This window comes from Hemibagrus wyckioides, linkage group LG02 (genome assembly GCF_019097595.1).
Source record: "Hemibagrus wyckioides isolate EC202008001 linkage group LG02, SWU_Hwy_1.0, whole genome shotgun sequence".
NCBI classification, from domain to species: Eukaryota; Metazoa; Chordata; class Actinopteri; order Siluriformes; family Bagridae; genus Hemibagrus; species Hemibagrus wyckioides.
The window spans coordinates 5826428-5850083 of NC_080711.1; the positions used below are offsets into that span (position 1 = coordinate 5826428).

A 23656-nucleotide genomic window follows, 5' to 3' on the forward strand; every position below is an offset into this window, starting at 1 on the left:
GGTGTTGATGATAGGGTGGTGGTGGTGATGATGATGATGATGATGATTATGATGATGTGATGGTGGTGGTGATGATAATGATGATAGTGGTGGTGGTGGTGGGAGTGATGATGATGATGTTGGTGATGATAGAGGTGATGATGGTGACGATGATGGTGATAATGTGATGGTGATAATGTGATGATGATGATGATAATGATGGCGGTGGTGTTGATGATGGTGAGGATGATGATGATGTAATGATGGTGATGATGATGGTGATGACGATGTGATGATGATGGCGGTGGTGATGATGACGGTGAGGATGATGATGATGATGTAATGATGGTGATGATGATGGTGATGATGACGATGTGATGATAATGATAATGATGATGGTGGTGGTGATGATGACGGTGAGGATGATGATGATGATGTAATGATGGTGATGATGATGGTGATGATGACGATGTGATGATAATGTTAATGATGATGGTGTTGGTGATGATGGTTAGGGTGATGATGTGATGGTGGTGATGATGGTGAGGATGATGATGGTGGCGATGATGATGATGAGGATGATTATGACGATGTGATGATGATGATGGTGGTGGTGGTGATGATGGTGAGGATGATGATGATGATGTGATGATGGTGGCGATGATGATGATGATTGTGATGATGATGATGATGATGATGTGATGATGGTGGCGATGATGATGATGATGTGATGATGATGATGATGATGTGATGATGATGATGATGATGATGTGATGATGGTGGCGATGATGATGATGATGTGATGATGATGATGATGGTGAGGATGATGATGATGATGTGATGATGATGATGATGATGATGTGATGATGGTGGCAATGATGATGATGATGTGATGATGATGATGATGATGGTGAGGATGATGATGATGATGTGATGATGTGATGATGATGATGATGATGTGATGATGGTGGCGATGATGATGATGATGTGATGATGATGATGGTGAGGATGATGATGATGATGTGATGATGGTGGCGATGATGATGATGATGATGATGATGATGTGATGATGGTGGCGATGATGATGATGATGATGTGATGATGATGATGTGATGATGGTGGCGATGATGATGATGATGATGTGATGATGGTGGCGATGATGATGATGATGTGATGATGATGATGATGATGATGTGATGATGGTGGCAATGATGATGATGATGTGATGATGATGATGTGATGATGGTGGCGATGATGATGATGTGATGATGATGATGATGATGTGATGATGGTGGCAATGATGATGATGATGTGATGATGATGATGATGATGGTGAGGATGATGATGTGATGATGATGATGATGATGATGATGTGATGATGGTGGCGATGATGATGATGATGTGATGATGATGATGATGATGGTGAGGATGATGATGATGATGTGATGATGGTGGCGATGATGATGATGATGATGATGATGATGTGATGATGGTGGCGATGATGATGATGATGATGTGATGATGATGATGTGATGATGGTGGCGATGATGATGATGATGATGTGATGATGGTGGCGATGATGATGATGATGTGATGATGATGATGATGATGATGTGATGATGGTGGCAATGATGATGATGATGATGATGTGATGATGATGATGTGATGATGGTGGCGATGATGATGATGTGATGATGGTGGCGATGATGATGTGATGATGATGATGATGATGATGTGATGATGATGATGATGATGTGATGATGATGATGATGATGATGATGATGTGATGATGATGATGATGATGATGATGTGATGATGATGATGATGATGATGATGATGATGATGTGATGATGATGATGATGATGATGATGATGTTGATGATGATGATGGTGTCATACCAATAGTTGGCTGATCTCGTCTGGTCTCTTGTGCATTACAGAGATGCCGTTCACTTCTCTAAGTTCATCACCTACATGCACCAGACCTGCAAACATAATCACACCCAGCGTACGAAATATGATCATCAGTTATTATTAATTAATCACATTCACTGTTAAATCATTTAATAATAATACAATCCTACTTCAACCTTTTTTCACACACATTATTATTCAGTCCCTCTTGAATTATTGAAATCGCAAGCACAGGATTCTTCTTCAGTGAGGACACATGAGTAATTCATTTCTGTGATACTGATGTTCAACACACATGACACATATGTGCTTTGTGATGTCTTAGTTTGCTTGGTTTTGCGTTAATTTCTTCGATCACAGCATTGCTTCCTGTAGCTACTGACTGGTGTGAATGTTTATTAAGACACAGATACAGCTGCAGTATCTACAGTATAATCTATCTGCACACACTGTAGTGATATTGGAGCAGCCGTGTGGTTACTGAGTCTGTTTGATTCTTTTGATAGAATCTCATGGGATTTCCTAAGAGTCCAAGAAACCACATCCATAATTCAGCTACTATGTAAAGCCTATATAATATACAATGAGTGTGTGTGTGTGTGTGTGTGTATATGTGCTTATTTATGCCATATGAACAGCACACCTTCAGGCTAAAATGTTCAGTCTGTCAATCATTTCTGATTTTCCAAATAATTTAATTGAAAAATTGTGACCCATATTAAATGTTATATTAGAAGTGATGTCATTTTTAAAATGCCAGAGGTCAAGTAATTAATTTAATCCTGATCTCTTACTACTACTACTACTACTACTACTAATACTAATAATAATAAGAAGAAGAACAACAATATAATCATAATAATATATGTGATAATGATAACTAATAATAATGTCTATGATAATAATAATATTGTAATAAGTCACTTTACAATATCAAAATATCACTTTAATATATATAACATACTTTAATATACTTATTCTTGAAAGATTAAAGTTTAACGCAAATCTTTCGACAAAAAAAAAGAAAAAAGAAAAAAGCCAAGCCTACATTTGCAAACTCTGATCATTTAAATCATTTGCTAAATATTAATTAATATCCAATTTTTTGGTGACTTGTCACTAATGCAAAACATATCCATTTCAGCCACAGGAAAATTAATGCGGAATAACTGGTACTCAAAAAACTGATGAAGGGCCAGGTATCCAGTTGTTGTTTGGTTTCACAGATTTATTTATTTATTTATTTTATTTTTATTTTATCTCTGCTATCACAAGTAATAAAAAATTGCCAATTTGTGCACAAGATATTTATATCCAAGTCCAACCACCTTCTCTGTCTGTTACTTATCATGTCTTAATATTTCTGTTAAAACTCAGACGCTGTACGTTTACACTGCTTTCACCGCTCAGATCAGGTCTAGGACTAGAAGGTTGTATCCATCCATTCTAAAGAAAGGCACAATCTATGAATATTTATGAGCATGCAAATCGGAAACAAACCTCCAACAAATCCTAGCAGGTAATCCGCAGTAATGTATGTCTGAGTCCACAGATGCATTCTTTTATTTTTTTTACTGAAGATATGGAAGCTGATACAGACTTCCATATACTTGCATGCTGATTTCTAACCAGCTAGTTAACTAATGTATAACTAGTACACTAGTACAGCAGGCTCTGGTTAAGGCTCTGGGTCGTTGAGCGGAAGATTGTGGGTTTGAGCCCCAGTACTGCCAAGTTGCCACTGTTGGGCCCTTGAGCAAGGCCCTTAACCCTCTCTACTCCAGGGGCACTGTATCATGGCTGACCCTGTGCTCTGACCCCAACCTCCAAGGATGGGATATGTGAAGAAAGATTTTCACTGTGCTGTAATGTATATGTGACAAATAAAGGCTATTTCTATATCCGCGTCTTAACTCTTACTGTGTTTAAATGGGAGTTTAATACAGTGGGAAGACAATCAAAGAGGGCAGAATTATTAAAAAACCCTCATCTACTATCACAGCACTTAACATTCTACAAACATGAGAAAGCCCTGAGGCAATCTGATACCAGTGAGAAAAATAAAACAGAAATCCAAGGAACTGCTGCAAGCTGAACGAGCTTTTCATATGAATTTGACTGAAGTGTCACTCACCACTCCTGTCAGCAGCACCGCCTTTCATAATGCGTGCTACGATGACGGCTCCTGTAGACTCATCACGCCGAATGGTGGCCCCCTGAGAGGAGGAACCACACAACACACACACACAAAGTAATGAGGAAATACAATTATTTATTCCAAGGATTCGCATGCAGAGACCCTCTTTCACTGTAAAATAAATTTCAAAGGCCATCTCAGTACAGATTTATTCCAAAAATATATTATAATCCAATTATTTAGAGATTTCTTCCATCTGACATCAGTTACAGGCAACATGTTTCATTATATAGAGATTTAATAATGTTGGATCTGCCACAGACAACGATTTTTTCTACCACTGACACTAATGGCTTGCTCATTAGGTATAAATAGAAATAAAAAAGATTTCTATAAAGCTGTTTTGTGATAATGTCCATTGTTGAAAATGCTGTTCATATAAAATTTAATTGAATTGAATTTTCTTTATTACAAGCCATAAAACTTTATTTTAATTCAATTAATCAATAGTGATGAATATTTAATATTTTAATATAAAATTAATTTTTTTAATATTTAAATTAAAATGATATGAATTATTTTATTATTATCTCTTGACCCCAAGCTTCATTTCAAATTTATCTGCCATTTCTGAAACTCCAGTATCTTATATAGCATTGAATGAATGAATGAATGAATGAATGAATGAATGAATGAATGAATAAATAAATAAATAAATAAATAAATAAATAATGCAGTCCTCCAGAATCCTAGCAGCAAATTACAGAGAATTTTTAAAAAAAATTTTTGCCGCCTTCATCATTCTTGTGTGATATAAAATTAATAATAAATAATATTCTCAGGATCTCTGTTTCTGTCACTTTTTCATCCCTCCTCTTTCATCTCCTCACCAGCGGTTCTTTGTTCTTGACCAGACGCACGATCTTGACCGACTCTTCCTCCAACTCTTCCTCGAAGTCATCAGGAAGTGGAGGCAGCACGGGGTCAAAGTTCTTCTGCGCCACAGTGTCGTGAACGGACAACAGCGCCTTCAGAGAGAATAGACACGTTATTAAGTTGCTGCCGTTTTTACAGAGCTGCAGCCTGGCATTGTGATTATGTTAAAAAGTTACTTTCAGTTAGAACTAGATCACCTTACATCACCTGTCTCTTACACTGAAATGCTTTTCTGTCACTGAATCCTGATTACTATTGCAGCTATCTAGTGCTGCAACTACACACTACTGCATGTACATGCTTCTGCAGCTATACACTACTGCAACAATACACTACTGCATGTACATGCTCCTGCAGCTATACACTACTGCATGTACATGCTTCTGCAGCTATACACTACTGCAACAATACACTACTGCATGTACATGCTCCTGCAGCTATACACTACTGCATGTACATGCTTCTGCAGCTATACACTACTGCAACAATACACTACTGCATGTACATGCTCCTGCAGCTATACACTACTGCAACAATACACTACTGCATGTACATGCTCCTGCAGCTATACACTACTGCAACTATACACTACTGCATGTACATGCTTCTGCAGCTATACACTACTGCAGCTACATGTTACTGCAACTATACACTACTGCAACTACATGCTACTGCAACTATACAATACGGAAGCTACACATGTCTGCAGCTATATACTGCTGCAAACATACATTACTGCATGTACACGCTTCTGCTGCTACACACTACTGCAACTGTATGCTACTGCATCTATACACTACTGCAGCAAAACACTACTGCAGCTTCACATTATTGCAGCTACACACTACCACAACTACATGCTACTGCAGCAAAATGCTACTGCAGCTACACACTACTGCAGCAAAAAAATACTGCTACAACTACAAACTACTGCATCTACACACTACTACATCTACACACTACTGCAGCTACACACTACTGCAGTTACACACTACTGCAGCAAAAAAATACTGCTGCTACACACTACTCCAACTAAACACTATTGCAGCTATATACTACTGTATCTACACACTACTGGAGCTATGCACTACTGCAGCTAAACACAACTGCAGCTACACTCTACTGCAAATATACATTACTGCAGCTACACACCGCTGCAGCTTCACAGTACTGCAGCTATACACTACTACAACTACATGCTAATCCAGCTACATTCTACAGAAGCTATACACTACTGCAGCTACACTCTACTGCAGCTATACACTATTGCAGCACACACTACCGCAGCTATACACTACTGCATCTACACAATACTGCAACTATACACTACTGCAGCTATACACTACTGCAACTATACACTACTGCAGCTATACACTACTGCAGCCATTTACTAATGCAGCTACACACCTCTGCAGCTATACACTACTGCAACTATACACTATTGCAGCTATACACTACTGCAACCATACACTATTGCAGCTATACACTACTGCAACTATACACAACTGCATCTACACAATACTGCAACTATACACTACTGCAGCTACACACCTCTGCAGCTATACACTACTGCAGCCATTTACTAATGCAGCTACACACCTCTGCAGCTATACACTACTGCAACTATACACTACTGCATCTACACAATACTGCAACTATACACTACTGCATCTACACAATACTGCAACTATACACTACTGCAGCTACACAATACTGCAACTATACACTACTGCAGCTACACAATACTGCAACTATACACTACTGCAGCTACACAATACTGCAACTATACACTACTGCAGCTACACAATACTGCAACTATACACTACTGCAGCTACACAATACTGCAACTATACACTACTGCAACTATACACTACTGCAGCAATAAACTATTGCAGCTACACACTACTGCATCTACACAATACTGCACCTATACACTACTGCAGCTACACTCTACTGCAGCTACACTCTACTACAGGTACACACTACAACATCTACACACTACTGCAGCTACACAATACTGCATCTATACACTACTGCAGCTACACTCTACTGCAGCTACACTCTACTACAGGTACACACTACAACATCTACACACTACTGCAGCTACACAATACTGCACCTATACACTACTGCAGCTACACTCTACTGCAGCTACACACTGCTGCAGGTACACAATACAATATCTACACACTACTGCAGCTCCACACTACAACATCACACTACTGCAGCTATGCACTACTGCATCTAGTGCAGATAAATGCTACTACAGCTTCACACTACTGTAGCTATACACTACAACATCTACACACTACAACATCTACACACTACAACATCTACACACTACTGCAACTACACACTACTGCAGCTGTACACAATGCCTGACCTTTAGATTTAATATGAAGACTAGAAGTTGTGCATATACCCGTAAGTGTGGTGACGTCAACAAGTGCAGCAGCTCTTTCTCCTCGATACTCATGGGGCCGCTCTGCAGCTCCTCAGCTACCTGCCAAGCATAAACGGAAGAAATTAGATACATCTTTCTTAACAAAATCTATTTTAACTTAATCTCTTTAAATTCAAAATCAACTCAGAAATCCGGTCATGTTTTCTCCTGTTAGGCAGCTAGAGAAAGCAGTAAAGTCTATAAACATTTCTGAACATGACTTGACAGAAGATGAAACTTCTTTTAGGAATTCTGTCACGTCTACTAGCTGGCTAGCATAAATGAATGGATGTTTAAGTATATGTCTAATTTAGCTAGTGATTAGCTTAGTAAACATTAGCTATTGTACCAAAAACATGTTTGTAGCCAACAAGGAGTGTATAAAGGTATAACTTTAGGTTTGTACTTACAAACAAGTGCAAATAATCATTTTGGGTTAGCTAATGTTAGTTACTTAGATAGCAGTAACGTTTATTAACGTTCATAACAATAGCCAACTAGCATTACAAGTGAAAAATGAGAAGAATATTGATACTTAGTATGCGAAAATCCTGTCAAATCCTGAGTAGCTTGCAAGGGTTCTCTCAGAAATCCAAGTCAAGTAGGCTGTCCTTAGCTAGCTAGCTTTGACATAGTTAGCTAGTTAATGCTAACAGTCTACTCTACAGTCAACTATAATGAACATCCATGAATATGACTTGAAGTTCTCTCAGAAATCCAACTAGCTTAGCTTTCTTTGGTAGGATAGAATGGTTTAGCAGTGATATAAATAGCTAACTAGAAAAAACAGGAATTTTTTTACAGGAAGTATTTATTAAACCTGGCTAGCAAAACATTCTCCATGGATAATCAACCAAGTTAGCTTTTCTTAGCTAGCTAGCTGCCATAAGCAGTGAAATATAAACATTTCTGAAAACGAATTAAAAAAAAATCCTCTCAGAATTCCTGTCAGGTTTTCTCTTCTGAGCTAGCTAGCAAAGAAGAATCAGCTTTATAAACATTCAAGAATATGATTTGGAAAGTCTTTGAAGGAAATTCTCTCATGTTAGCTAGCTGGCTAACGCAATATATGAAATATGATGTGCATAAATGAAATCCAATGACTTCCTTCTACTTGAAGACTTCCTTATATATGGACTGCAAAAAAACTCAGACAGTGTCAGTTACATCCTGTTATATCCATTACAGATGAGTGACTGATCTTAGACTGAATTACAGCGAAAAGTTTTCACGTCTAAAGTGCGCTAAATCTAATCCACGCTCTCAATGCTGCTGGGGAGAAGGAAGGACTGTGTGTGTGTGTGTGTGTGTGTATGTGTGTGTGTTCTTACATCTTCAGCCAGAGAGGAGGCGCTGTGGAGCACCGGTGTTGGGCTCTGCCTTTCATACTGACGCAGCTTCTCATGGATCTATAGTCACACACACACACACACACACATTTTGTGTATATGTCGGCGTGTTACTCTACACTACACATTACATTATACTCCACTACACTACATTACAGTGTAGTACAGTTTAACAACATTAATTACATTATAGCGCCAGGAACTCATGTATTTCGCTTAATTACCACACACACACACACACCTTCATTAAGTAAGTCAGGCTCCTTTCACTGAAAACATCTCTAAGGAAGACCATGTCCTCCTTGTGATTAGCATCAGGACGCAGCTGAGAGGTGAGCAGGGCCAGCGTCTCGTGCAGCCCTGAATGTGGCACATTAGGAAATAAGATCAAATTTTAGTGTGTGTGTGTGTGTGTGTGTGTGTGTATAGGTTTACCTGCACCTGCTGAGAGGACCGGCATGGCTTCAATCATGGATCAGCTCTTGGAATGCTATCTGAAGGCGAAAGAGAGAAAAAAATGATGCCAAAGTTAAATCATTTGTCATTTTAATGAAGATTTATTTATTCCTTTTCTATATCCAGTTCAGGATTGTGGTGGAGATAATGACTGTCAGAAAAGAGTTGGGGCTTCCTATTACAGGCCATTACTCACACACACACACTTTCAATCTCTCTCTCTCTCTCTCTCTCTCTCTCACACACACACGTCAGAAATACTGTATATTGGTATAATGAAAGTCTGCAGTATTCTACAGAATGCTTTTTTCTCTGACCAGAATATCACATGGTTTCTTGTCAAACGGTGAAATGCCTCATCTAATCTAGCCAAAGAGAGAGACAGAGATAGATATAGACATAGAGAGAGAGAGAGAGAGAGAGAGAGAGAGACTGAGAGAGACAGAGAGGGAGAAAGCAGGTGTATTCTCTTTCCTTCCGTCATTTAACCACAAACATCTGTCTCTGAGTGTAATTGAAGTAAGCAGACTAGCACACACAGATCAATACTGTCATTTAGGCTTATCATCATTGACTCTGTGTGTGTGTGTGTGTGGTCTGCATGTGAATCACAGGATGCTCCTGCTAAAGCTGTATGTTCATAATGAGTACTAATGAGTTGTATGTGTATACGGGTATATGTTTTGCTTGCTTATTAGAAGAAGAAGCTTTTATTTATGACATATACATTACTGCACAGGAACATTTCTTTCCTTATATAATCCCTGCTTGTTAGGAAGTTGAGGTCAGGATCAGTTACGCTACAGCACCCAAGTGGCAGCTTAGCAGCACTGGGGCTTGAACCTCCTAATGAGCAATCCAGAGCCTTAACCATTAACCAGATTTACTGGCATCAAAATTACAATTCAGATCCTGTTTGGCTTACAGCACACTGTTAAGTAAAGCACTGAGTAATCATGGGTAGCATGTGCTAGCTAACTTACAGAAGTCTTATTGCTAGCGGTGGAGTAAGTAACATCCTCCTTCACCAATTATACATTTGAAATTCACTAGAAATACTAATAATCTCCTGTCAGTGATCAACAATTTAGTAGAACCCCATTGGGACAGGAATTACGCTGCCCTGTGGTCAATTTTTGATCGTTTCCAGTTTAGTTAAAATAAGTCAACTTAAGAAGCTTTTATTGTCATTTCAATACTGTATATAGCTGATGCAGTACACAGTGAAATGAAACAACATTTATATTTCTGGTATTTGGCAGACACCCTTATCCAGAGTGACTTACACTTTTACACTATATTGCCAAAAGTATTCGCTCACCCATCCAAATAATCAGAATCAGGTGTTCCAATCACTTCCATGGCCACAGGTATATAAAATCAAGCACCTAGGCATGCAGACTGTTTTTACAAACATTTGTGAAAGAATGGGTCGCTCTCAGGAGCTCAGTGAATTCCAGTGTGGAACTGTGATAGGATGCCACCTGTGCAACAAATCCAGTCGTGAAATTTCCTCGCTCCTAAATATTCCACAGTCAACTGTCAGCTGTATTATAAGAACGTGGAAGTGTTTGGGAACGACAGCAACTCAGCCACGAAGAGGTCGCCAACTTTCTGCAGAGTCAATCGCTACAGACCTCCAAACTTCATGTGGCCTTCAGATTAGCTCAAGAACAGTGCGCAGAGAGCTTCATGGAATGGGTTTCCATGGCCGAGCAGCTGCATCTAAGCCATACATCACCAAGTGCAATGCAAAGCGTCAGATGCAGTGGTGTAAAGCACGCCGCCACTGGACTCTAGAGCAGTGGAGACGCGTTCTCTGGAGTGACGAATCGCGCTTCTCCATCTGGCAATCTGATGGACGAGTCTGGGTTTGGCGGTTGCCAGGAGAACGGTACTTGTCTGACTGCATTGTGCCAAGTGTAAAGTTTGGTGGAGGGGGGATTATGGTGTGGGGTTGTTTTTCAGGAGCTGGGCTTGGCCCCTTAGTTCCAGTGAAAGGAACTCTGAATGCTTCAGCATACCAAGACATTTTGGACAATTCCATGCTCCCAACTTTGTGGGAACAGTTTGGAGCTGGCCCCTTCCTCTTCCAACATGACTGTGCACCAGTGCACAAAGCAAGGTCCATAAAGACATGGATGACAGAGTCTGGTGTGGAGGAACTTGACTGTCCTGCACAGAGTCCTGACCTCAACCTGATAGAACACCTTTGGGATGAATTAGAGCGGAGACTGAGAGCCAGGCCTTCTCGTCCAACATCAGTGTGTGACCTCACAAATGCGCTTCTGGAAGAATGGTCAAAAATTCCCATAAACACACTCCTAAACCTTGTGGAAAGCCTTCCCAGAAGAGTTGAAGCTGTTATAGCTGCAAAGGGTGGACCGACGTCATATTGAACCCTATGGATTAGGAATGGGATGTCACTTAAGTTCATATGCGAGTCAAGGCAGGTGAGCGAATACTTTTGGCAATATAGTGTATGTAATTTCATACAACTTAAGGGCATTGCTCTTGAGCTTTTATACAACTTAATGGACCCAGCATTGGCAGCTTAGTGGACCTGTGAGTCAAACTCACAACCTTCTGATCAGTAGCCCAACGGCATAACCACTAAGGGACCACGTCCCCTACAGAAACAAGGGGCTGGGCCTAGAGAAACAACAATATACTATGGAATCCAAGTTTTATATCAAATAATCAGAAATCCAATTCATCTTACAAAGAAAGGCTAAATGAAAGTGCAGATGGTCTGTCTAGGTGGTACAGAACCATTTCTATTACAAGATATATTGCAAAGATTCCGAGAGGGAAAGAGGATATCGTCGTGTGGAGAAAGTGCATGTAATAGATAATAGTAGCCTTTATTTTTCACATTACAAATTACATACATTACAAATTCTTTCTTCACATATCCCAACTTTGGAAGATGGGGTCAGAGCACAGGGTCAGCTATGATGCAGTGCCCCTGGAGCAGTGAGAATTAAGGTCCTTGCTCAAGGGCCCAACAGGGGAAGCTTGGCAGTGCTGGGGCTCAAACCCTGATCCTCCAATCAACAACCCAGAGCCTTAACCATTTAGACATGTGTCTTTAGATTTTTGGGACTAGATTTAAATCTTTTGTGTGGTTTTTGTGATGTAGTTGGCTGGAAATGTTAATAAAACCTGGCAAACACACTGCTTGTATCAAAGATATAGTAGCTGGACAATGCTGTTGATGTCTAAAATGACAGAAATGACTTGCTAGACTGTAAAATGCGTGACTGTACGTTGTCGAATGTCTCCGTTGTACTTATCCTTACTTATCCTGTACTTAAAAAAAAACTCAAGATAGCAGCATGAGTGAAGTGTGATAGCGTCTCGATTCAATTTTTTATGAGTCTTTAGAGCTAGATTATTATTATTTGTTACAGTTATGGGATGCTGCTTATTACTGGAGTTATGTCTTGTATATTAATTCATATTATTACAGGGTGGGGGGATTATCAAACTTCATATGCTAAATAAATAAATGAATGAATGAAATATTATTTTACTACTTCGACACACAAGACTATCAAAATCCCACACACACTCTTACGTTTTTGCAAATGTTCCCTGCGGAGTGTTACAGCATAAAACCTGTTATAAGGAAGTATCTATTATTACATCTGCCTGCTTATTATCTCCAGTGCCTGGCCCGAGCAGACGGTATAAATATTAATACTCATATGGAGGATGATGGTTGAGGAGAGGAAAAGATGGCAGCTTCCTTACTTATAGGTGCACATATATATGGTATATGCTGTGTGTAAAGACAAATAGAGAAGCACTGGACATACACACACACGCAGACAGACAAGCACACACACATTTGCTGCACAGTGCTTACAATTGAATAAACCTGGATATATTAGCTCCCCATCCCTCCTTTATGCAGGCCAGCTCCATTTTCCTCTGAAGATATGATGATCTAATAAGTATTATCTGTAATTCTTAACTCTCTGTGTCAAACTCACGCTCACTGAAGTCAAGGACAGAGGCTTCAGGCAAGCGTTAAATTGAATTGACTGCACATGAAGAGAAGGTGAAATCTGTGGCATTTTATTTGTTCCTTCTTCTCTCTGCGGGTGATGAGATCATTCCCAGTCCCAGAGTCCTTACAGTGATATCATCACCTCGTGGGATCAGTTTTACCAAGTATTCAGAAGACAAGGGATATACGTAGCTTGTTTATGCCATGTGTGTGTGTGTGTGTGTGTGTGCCAACAGGAGTGGGAATATTTAACCTTATTATGATGATTATTGTCATGATGCAATAATATTTTATGATGCAATTATAATTTATTTTAATACATTTATATATTTTTTTTTAGTTTGTTTTTCAGTTTGATTTTTATTCGTAAAGCATCATATTATTATCATCCTCATTTATTATAAAGTATTTAAAACATCTTTAAAACATTCTATCCTTCCTTAAATGAAGCATTATGATAATTATTGATTTATTAAAATGATTAAATTGATTGACATTTTTGGGTTTATATAAAAGAAGAGTATTTGCTGTAAGAAATAATTCATGGATCATCATATTAAAATTAAGGGCAAAATTTTCATTTATATAAAACATCTAACATTTAAATACTGATATAACGTTCCCTCAATTACAATAAATTACGTGTGTAAATATATTTATTTCTATTTAATGAGTTTAACATAAACCTGCCATTATTTGCACTTTTTTTACACAAATTTACTTCTGCCTTTCAATTAAAGATATTGATTCAATAATAATTTTTTTTTCGTGTAAAATACTAAACTTTTTATACTGGTATTATTTAAAGCACCTTCTTACACATTAAAGTTTAGAATGTTTTGTTGAACTACACTTTTATTAATTCATTAGAAAATGTCTAGCATTTTATAGCAACATTTTGACATGAAATAAATAATAATAATAATATTTATTATTATTTTAATAATTTGAATTAAATAAATAAATATTATGTATTGTTTATAATATATAATAATTATTATTTTATAATAAAATAAATAATATTTCTTTTTAATATTGTGGAACATCAGAGAGGCAAATTATAAACCTATAACAAGTTTAAACATTTATATATCAGTGCCTCAACTGTTCGGACATCTAGGAGAAGTTCATTCCACCACCTCGGTGCCAGAACAGAGAAGAGTCTAGATGTATTCCCAACTCACCCTGAGAGATGGTGGGACCAGTCGGGCAGTGCTAGTGGATCTGAGGGAGCGAGGTGCAGTGTCAGGAGTAATAAGATCTTTGAGGTAAGATGGTGCTGGTCCATTCTTGGCTTTGTAAGCAAGCAACAGTGTTTTGAATCTGATGCACGCAGTTACCGGAAGCCAGTGGAGGGAACACAGCAGTGGAGTGGTGTGGGAGAACTTAGGAAGGTTGAAAACAAGTCATGCAGCAGCATTTTGCATCATTTGCAGTGGACAAATTGCGTTCAGAGGTAAGTGGTTAAGGTGTTGGGTTTCTGCTTGGAAGCTTGTGAGTTCGAATCCCAGGTCCGCCACTGCTGAGCTCCTGAGCAAGGGGTTCATCCCTCAGTTGTATAAAATGAAACAAATGGTAAGTTGCTCTGTATAAGGGTATCTGCCAAATGTAAACATATGTTAGATGCTTCATATGATACTAAGCCCAATAATAAATGGATTTAAAAGAAAGATATGGTGAAACCATGGTTTGCACAAGAGCATCACAAATTAGCCAGATTAGCAATAAGTCATTATGTTTGAAGTTAGATATGAAGTATTTTTTCCTTTCTAAAAATATGCTTTAAATGAAATTAAATCAGTAAACTATACTTTGTACTGGAAGCACATTTACTTAAGTACTTTCCACCTTTGCTGAGAATCACAATGCAAGTTCCATTTGCCTGAATGGACAAACAGATAAAACAATTTTCCCACAGATGGAAACCTGCCTATTGTGCACTTAGACTCTCAAAGTGTTATGTTGATGTGCAAATTATCATCCCAGCACAGACTCCGTTATTTATATCATTTTCTATTCTTCTCTATTTATAGACTTTTCTCCATTTGTAGACTTACACTGAGACTCATAGACTTTTTTTCAAAAATGTATTCGGCTCCTTTAAGCAGGATAATATGTTTGTTGCTGTGAAATTGCCGGCCATTTTGTGGCTCCTGCTTATGAAGCCAAGCCCTGTGATCTCAGCTGAGGATAATCCCTGGGTTGGTTTGTTTGTTACATGGCACAACAAAGGAACAAAACACCTTGTATGACTTGAATTTTAATCATTATACTGATGTATTTGGGAATGCTGATAGTCGAGCTGATTTAGGATTTAGGCCTCATTTTAACTGTAGCTAAAGACAGTGATGCAGCAGCGCTTTAATCTTTTATTCTTTATAGCTCTCTCTCTTTCTCCTCTTCATATGTACAATCTGCTCAAAGCTTCATCTGCCTTTAACAGCATCTCAATTGTCATCTCAGAGATCACAAAATAGCTGAGTCAATTCTGATAAACTGTGCCATTGCATTGCATCCTGGATCTTTGAATCTGCACCAATGTCCCCACTATTTCTGTTTTAGATTTCATATTAATCCTGATCAGTGGTGGAAACTGGGGAGTGAAAAAGGTGAAGAATGTGCTAGTAATATCCTCTCTGATGCATGAGACACTTTATTTGCCATATATTTACCATTATGAATCATCACAATCCTTATGTTATGATGCTATCTAATATTCTGCTGGGATGGGATGATATTTTGGGATAATGGGATGCAGGAAAGAATTTATACTGTGCATTGTGTAGTTGAGGCTGAGGCTGACTCAAGTTTTTACTCAAGTAGCCCTCTGGCAGTCCTGAAATTACTCATCCCCATTGTTCTCAACAGCCAATCATTAATCTCCATTGTTCTGAATGACCAATCTCTTTGCCCTTAACACCTTAACAAGCAATCCATGATCATTGTTTTCAGCAACCTATCACTGCTCTCCATTGTTCTCATTGACCTATCACTGCTCTCCATTGTTCTCATTGACCTATCACTGCTCTCTATTGTTCTCAACAACCAATCACTGCTCTCCATTGTTCTCAACAACCAATCACTGCTCTCCATTGTTCTCATTGACCTATCACTGCTCTTATTTGTTCTCAACAACCAATCACTGCTCTCCATTGTTCTCATTGACCGATCAATGCCTTCTATTGTTCTCAACAACCAATCACTGCTCTCCTTTGTTCTCATTGACCTATTACTGGTCTCCATTGTTCTCATTGACCTAGCACTGCTTTCCATTGTTCTCAACAACCAATCACTGATCACTATTTTTCTCACTAACCAATTAGTCATTACCATTGTTCTCAACAACCAATCACTGTTCTCCATTGTTCTCAACAACCAATCACAGCCCTTCATTGTTCTCAACAACCTTTCACAGCTCTCCATTGTTCTCAATGACCCATCACTGTTCACTATTTTTCTCACTAGCCAATTAGTTATCATTATTGTTCTCAGTGACAAATCATGCCTCTCCAATGTTCTCACCAACTAATCACTGATAACAATTGTTCTCAATGACCAATCACTGATAACCATTGTTCTTAATGACCAATCACTGATAACCATTGTTCTTAATGACCAATCACAGCTCTCAGTTGTTCTCAATGACTAATCACTGATCACCATTGTTCTCAACAACCAATGATCACCATTGTTTACAATGACCAATCACTGATCACCATTGTTTTCATTGACCTATCACTGATCACAATTGTTCTCACTAACCAATTAGTCGTCACCATTGTTCTCAATGACCAATCACTGATCTCCCTTGTTCTCAGCAACCAATCACTGATTTTTTTCTCATGCAGTCCATCCTTTTACTGTATGACCTGAATGGAATTCCACTGGGTAAAAGTGAACTTGGCTCAACGACCTGCCCCACATTCGGCTCTTCTGGCTGTCCTTGTAAAGAAAAAAAATAAGTATAGAATCATGTTGGACTGGATAGTGTGAATAAATCAAATACACTCTGTTCTGAGGCTAATGAGGTATGGAGTGGAATAAATCTATATCCAGGTGATTTCAAATACAGGCTCTAAAATACCAGACTATAAACCTGACCTGCACTGGGATTTCTGCTGTTACAAAGGAGTCTTTTCACAAAGGAATATTTCGTATTAAATGTAAGACAAACCAAAGACCTGGTATGGAACTCACTCACTGGACAAATCAAACCCTGGACTTTTCCTCTTTCTAGCAGTGTCAATTTTTTCAGAAAAAACAACAACACAGCATGTCTTCTTGTTGGCTGTTGATGCATACTCAGGGCTAATGTGTGAATAAATAATCTGGGTGTGAAGCTAAATGAAAAAAACGTCTTGTTTGGTCGGCCATCTCTTTGAAATCCAGCTTACTTTTATATTCAAATGAACATTTCATGAAGTGTTCAGATAAAAAAACTAACGGGCAGGAAGGGCAGAGTGGTTTAGGATGACATGGATATAAATATGTGTATTATTCATTATATTTAACAGATATACTGTAAATGTTGATACATAGGCATAGAGATGGTGTTTAAAAGGGGGTGGAGCTAAAGTGTTTAAAAAGGTGGACCCCCAAGCCATTAAGATGCTGCTGGGAAAACATTATTTTTGAGTATGGGTTTAGAGTCGCAGGTATATAAGCATACAGGTATATTAATCTTTTCGAAATATTAATTTTTTTGGGCTTTGGTTTAGTCACTTGGGCAAAATAAATGCACCATGCACTGGAAGAATTACCCTCACGCCACAATCATAGCCTTAGACAGCCTTGTTTACCACAGGAACTCAAATAAACACTCTTTACAACCACAGTGAACAGAAAAACATCGCAAAAATGCAGAATGCATCGAACACCAAACAGGAAACTGAGGCTGCAGCAGGCATCAAGTTGTAGAGTAAAAAATGACACAAGTTCTTGATGTGTATCTGCAGGATTTTATGCTTTGGGTGTTGATTGGATAATAGCACGAATGAGCCGGTCTATACATGTACACAAAGTGAATAGATAGTGAACATTAATAAACGGTTGCTGTTTATCAGTTGTCTGCGATTTAGTATACTTCCACTGCACGTATATTGTATAGTGGCATGAAGTCAACAGAAAAGATAATAAAGCCATTATGACAGCTTGATTTAATAATAAAAATAAAATAAAAAAAAAGACAGCAGAGTTTTAGCAAAAATTAGGGCTATAAGATATATATATAGATATATATATGTAAGAAGAGACAGAAATCTGGGTAGATACACAATTAAAATAATATGGAATAATATCTGCCTCGAGCAGCTGGAGTCACATTCACTCCATCATCAGAGCTCTGTTTGTTGTCTAAATGCTCCAGTGCTTCAGCTCATCCATATTGGTCAGCATTATTGGTTTGTCCAAGATACACACACACAATAAATATATATAATATTCCATATGAACCTTAAACCTCTGACTAACACACTCACACACACTTAGGACGTTGTGTCCTAAAGACCTAATCAGCCCATTACACTCCCTACAGCTTGCTTGCACTGACATGTGGTCCCTGTGTGTGTGTGTGTCTGTCTCTCTCTCTCTCTCTCTCTCACACACACACACACACATACACACACACACTCCGAGATAAACACACGCCCCTCAAAACATTGTCTCATGCCTGCCTCTCGGTAAAGGAGGATCCCTTTGTCTCTCTCTCTGTCTGTTTTTCTGCAGTCAGTCTGCAGTGCTGCTCTGCTCTGCTCTGTTGGTAGAGGAAAGGGAACGGTCCCTAAGATGCACTAATAGCAGGCAAGGCACAGGGATAAACACACACACACACACACACAATCTGTCTGTGTAATTCTATATATGTTATATTATTATAACACACACATGGTGTTGTTTCCTTCTTTGTATTGATATTTACAGCAAAGAAGAGAGAGAGAGAGAGAGAGAGAGAGAGATCCTACCTGTATCACTCTCTTTACGTCTGTCTGCTTCTCGCTCAGGATCTGGTTCTGACGTTCCTCTCGGTTATCCTTTCACTCTCCGTCACTATCTGGCTTCTGCTGCTGCCTCCCTGCCTCTTTTCCTCCTCCCTCCTCTCTCTCTCTCTCTCTCTCTCTCTCTCTAACTCTCTCTCTTTCACCAACACACAGTCACACACACACCCTCCCTTTTATCTCCTCCCTCTCCCATTGATTCATAACACTTTCTCTCTCTCTCTCTCTCTCTCTCTCTCTCTCTCTCTCTCTCTCTCTCTCTTTCTCTCTCTCTCGTCTAGGCATTTGAGTAGCAGGTGGGTGTAGTAACAGATGGAGGGCTGGTGTGTCGTTAGTCAACACTGATACGTCCATTTGACTCCATCCATCCCCGTCTCGCTCTCACCCACCCACACACGCTCTCTCGCCATCCGTCACTATGGCGTTTTATTTCATAGATAATTGCATTCACTTCATCAGAACTGAAGCACTGAGAGCAGAGGGAGGAAAAAGGAAGCCACTCCCCTCATCTCCCATCCCCCGATCGACAAACCAGTCTAGTGCTCACCTCACTTCCTGTGTGTGTGTGTGTGTGTCTGTGTGTGTGTGTGTGTGTCTGTGTGTGTCTGCCTGCTTCTGTTTCTGTGACTGCATCTTTGGGCCTTTTTGCACAATCACAAAACTTCCCATTGTCCACCGATCCCAGTGCCGAAGGTTCCAGCTGCACGGATCTGTTCAAGACTGGAACCAACAGGAAGCAAACAGGAACAACTTCAGTTTTTTCAACTCCAGTGCAAGTTCCAGTTTCTACTTTTCTGTGTCTAGTGTATATGATAGATAGATAGATAGATAGATAGATAGATAGATAGATAGATAGATAGATAGATAGATAGATAGACAGACAGACAGACAGATAGACAGATAGATAGGTAGAGAGAGAGAGAGAGAGAGACAGACAGACAGACAGACAGACAGACAGACAGACAGACAGATAGATAGATAGACAGACAGATAGAGAGACAGACAGACAGACAGACAGACAGATAGATAGATAGATAGATAGATAGATAGATAGATAGATAGATAGATAGATAGATAGATAGATAGATAGATAGATAGATACTTTATTCATCCCAATGGGAAATTTACAACTTGCAGCAGTATCCACAAGCATAGGTAATAAGGTAATAAATAAAAAATAGAAAATACAAATATAACCAACAATAAATACTAAATACTAGAATTTAAGGCTACAGAATATAACAAAAAAATATAATAAAATAAAATATAACAAAAAACAATTCTAAATACTAGAAATTTAAAGTAAAAAGTAATGTGCAAAAACTAGAAATTAGTAACTACTGAGCTACTATAGGTCTAAAAATAAAAGGTAGGTGACTGATGTTTCGAACCACTTGAGCAAAAAACTTGCTTGTAGTAATGAGCCATTAACATCTATTGTTTGAAATGTATTGAACTGTATTAATATAAATCTTTATATTCCAGATAGCTAGCTAGTTAGCCATATCAACAAGCGGAAGCAAGAAATTAACGAAATCTATGTTTTTGTTTGTTTGTTTGTTTTAATGATGGCCATAATAATGTTGCCATGAGTTTATTTAAAAGTTTGGATTGGATAAAGAGTGTCTATGTTTATTTAAATAATTGAAAAGCAAATTTTTAAATAATAAAACAACCGACACACTGAATACTGTGATGATTAATAATCCATCTATCACCCAGAAGAGGACAGGATCCCTTTAAAGGCTGGTTTTCTCAAGAAGGATTCGTCCTCATGACTCATGATGCGTCTTTCCTAAATACTCTCTCCTCTGACTCCTTATTAGGGATCCGGATTTCTGTAAAGCCGCCTTGTGAAAACGTCTATTGTTAAAAGTGTTGAATAAATCGAATTGAAGTGAATCAAGAAACAAAGCGTGTGTTAATAGACAGAAATGAAGCGGTGATTTGTGTGTCTAAACAAAATGTATGTTGACATTTCTATTCATGGCCATGGAGAATAATGCACTGTGTTTTGCGTGTGTGTGTGTGTGTGTGTGTGTGTGTGTGTGTGTGTGTGAGTCATGATGAAGTGGCCGGGTGTGAGATTTACGGCGTGTGTCCTTCATTAATTAGTGTAGAGTTCGTTCAGGGTCATGAAGGTTATTATGGGCTTCTGTCTAATTGATTCACAGGTGCCATCTGTTAACCCTGATTCACCCCTCTGTCTCCATGGGAAAGATTTACACCAGTCTTTACGCCTGTGAATACACACACACACACACAGGGAGGGACATAGCAAACCTTGCACCTAGCAAGCAAACCAGCACCATAACTCACTGAAAAATCTGGTATTTTCTCCAAAACTGGGTTAGATGGATATTTATACTTTGTCAGATAGAAAATATAGAAATACAGAAAAATAGAACCTTGTGGAAAAGATCACTTTCAACATCCCCAAATAAAAAGCTAGGAGTCCTAAATAATAATAGTAATAATACTGTTTATTTTCCCCAGCATGCAGTGTTGCCATCCCGCAGCTTCCATCCTGAGCTCAGCATACTGTCAGAGCTTCACATGTTCACACCGTGTCTGTGAGTTTCAACTGGAAGCTGAACATACTGTATAAATGAGTGATGTGGTCTAAAACATCTGTAATGCACCATAATAACAGGTTTTATAACAGAACTATTGAGAAATTCCTCATTCTCACCTGTCTGGCTGAGTCATGAGTAACTGCTGCATCGTCTGCTGACTCATAGTCATTTTTCTGCTTCATGTGTCATACCTGCATGCTGTTGTGAGGTGAGAAGGACACTGAAGAACCCAGAGGAAACCTCTGTAAACTAACCTCAGGATTGTAACCGAGACCTTGGAGCTGTGACACAGCAACACTATCCATTAGAAAGATCAGAGCTCAGGACAGCTGACTCAGAGCCATGATGTATATTATATATTCCTGTTTTGCAGCAAAAATCATTTGCACTGTCATTTTAAAGGATCGCTTTGCGTACTGTATATAAATGCATTTATTCATTTAGTACTGGGCTGGAAGCCAAGAGCAAGACTGAAATCACTTCTCCAACCTGCCTGGATGATTTACTGCGCAGGAAAATATACAGCCTTATGGAGTGTGTGTGTGTGTGTGTGTGTGTGTGTGTTATAATTCCATGCCTGGATTTGTACGACTTAAGCCTAAGGGCCTAAAAGCCTCATTTGAAAAATGAACCTGTTTGTTTATTTATTTATTTATTTATTTATTTATTTATTTATTTATTTATTTATTTATTTATTTATTTTTCATTTCTTTAACAGAACTATAGACTGGGAAATCTAACATAATGTAGACTCTATTTTGCCACAAATACTTTTTATGTACACTGTGCTGTTATGTTACATGTAGTAACAGTAGAGTATGATGATGTGCTGTTATGTTACATGTAGTAACAGTAGAGTATGATGATGTGCTGTTATGTTACATGTAGTAACAGTAGAGTATGATGATGTGCTGTTATGTTACATGTAGTAACAGTAGAGTATGATGATGTGCTGTTATGTTACATGTAGTAACAGTAGAGTATGATGATGTGCTGTTATGTTACATGTAGTAACAGTAGAGTATGATGATGTGCTGTTATGTTACATGTAGTAACAGTAGAGTATGATGATGTGCTGTTATGTTACATGTAGTAACAGTAGAGTATGATGATGTGCTGTTATGTTATGTTACATGTAGTAACAGTAGAGTATGATGATGTGCTGTTATGTTACATGTAGTAACAGTAGAGTATGATGATGTGCTGTTATGTTATGTTACATGTAGTAACAGTAGAGTATGATGATGTGCTGTTATGTTACATGTAGTAACAGTAGAGTATGATGATGTGCTGTTATGTTACATGTAGTAACAGTAGAGTATGATGATGTGCTGTTATGTTATGTTACATGTAGTAACAGTAGAGTATGATGATGTGCTGTTATGTTACATGTAGTAACAGTAGAGTATGATGATGTGCTGTTATGTTATGTTACATGTAGTAACAGTAGAGTATGATGATGTGCTGTTATGTTATGTTACATGTAGTAACAGTAGAGTATGATGATGTGCTGTTATGTTATGTTACATGTAGTAACAGTAGAGTATGATGATGTGCTGTTATGTTACATGTAGTAACAGTAGAGTATGATGATGTGCTGTTATGTTACATGTAGTAACAGTAGAGTATGATGATGTGCTGTTATATTACATGTAGTAACAGTAGAGTATGATGATGTGCTGTTATGTTACATGTAGTAACAGTAGAGTATGATGATGTGCTGTTATGTTACATGTAGTAACAGTAGAGTATGATGATGTGCTGTTATGTTACATGTAGTAACAGTAGAGTATGATGATGTGCTGTTATGTTACATGTAGTAACAGTAGAGTATGATGATGTGCTGTTATGTTACATGT

General features: G+C 38.3%; 1 protein-coding gene across 6 annotated transcripts in view; it reads right to left on the reverse strand.

Moving 5' to 3' along the window:
* The window catches only part of mpp3a (MAGUK p55 scaffold protein 3a), a 37041-nt gene extending 17634 nt beyond the window's left edge, over positions 1-19407 (reverse strand). For 2 of the 6 annotated variants that reach the window (XM_058376816.1, XM_058376808.1), the window contains exons 1-8: positions 19189-19403; positions 9193-9251; positions 8999-9117; positions 8740-8817; positions 7388-7468; positions 4920-5057; positions 4027-4108; positions 1878-1963 (exon numbers count right to left, since the gene is read on the reverse strand). In XM_058376816.1, coding sequence (XP_058232799.1) covers positions 1878-1963; positions 4027-4108; positions 4920-5057; positions 7388-7468; positions 8740-8817; positions 8999-9117; positions 9193-9229 — 621 coding nt within the window. In that variant the 5' untranslated portion in view covers positions 9230-9251; positions 19189-19403. Of the gene's footprint in view, positions 1-1877; positions 1964-4026; positions 4109-4919; positions 5058-7387; positions 7469-8739; positions 8818-8998; positions 9118-9192; positions 9252-19188 lie in introns of all 6 variants that reach the window. The other 4 variants (XM_058376786.1, XM_058376778.1, XM_058376793.1 and 1 more) reach the window with 4 other exon arrangements.
* Between the last annotated feature and the right edge of the window lie 4249 nt (positions 19408-23656).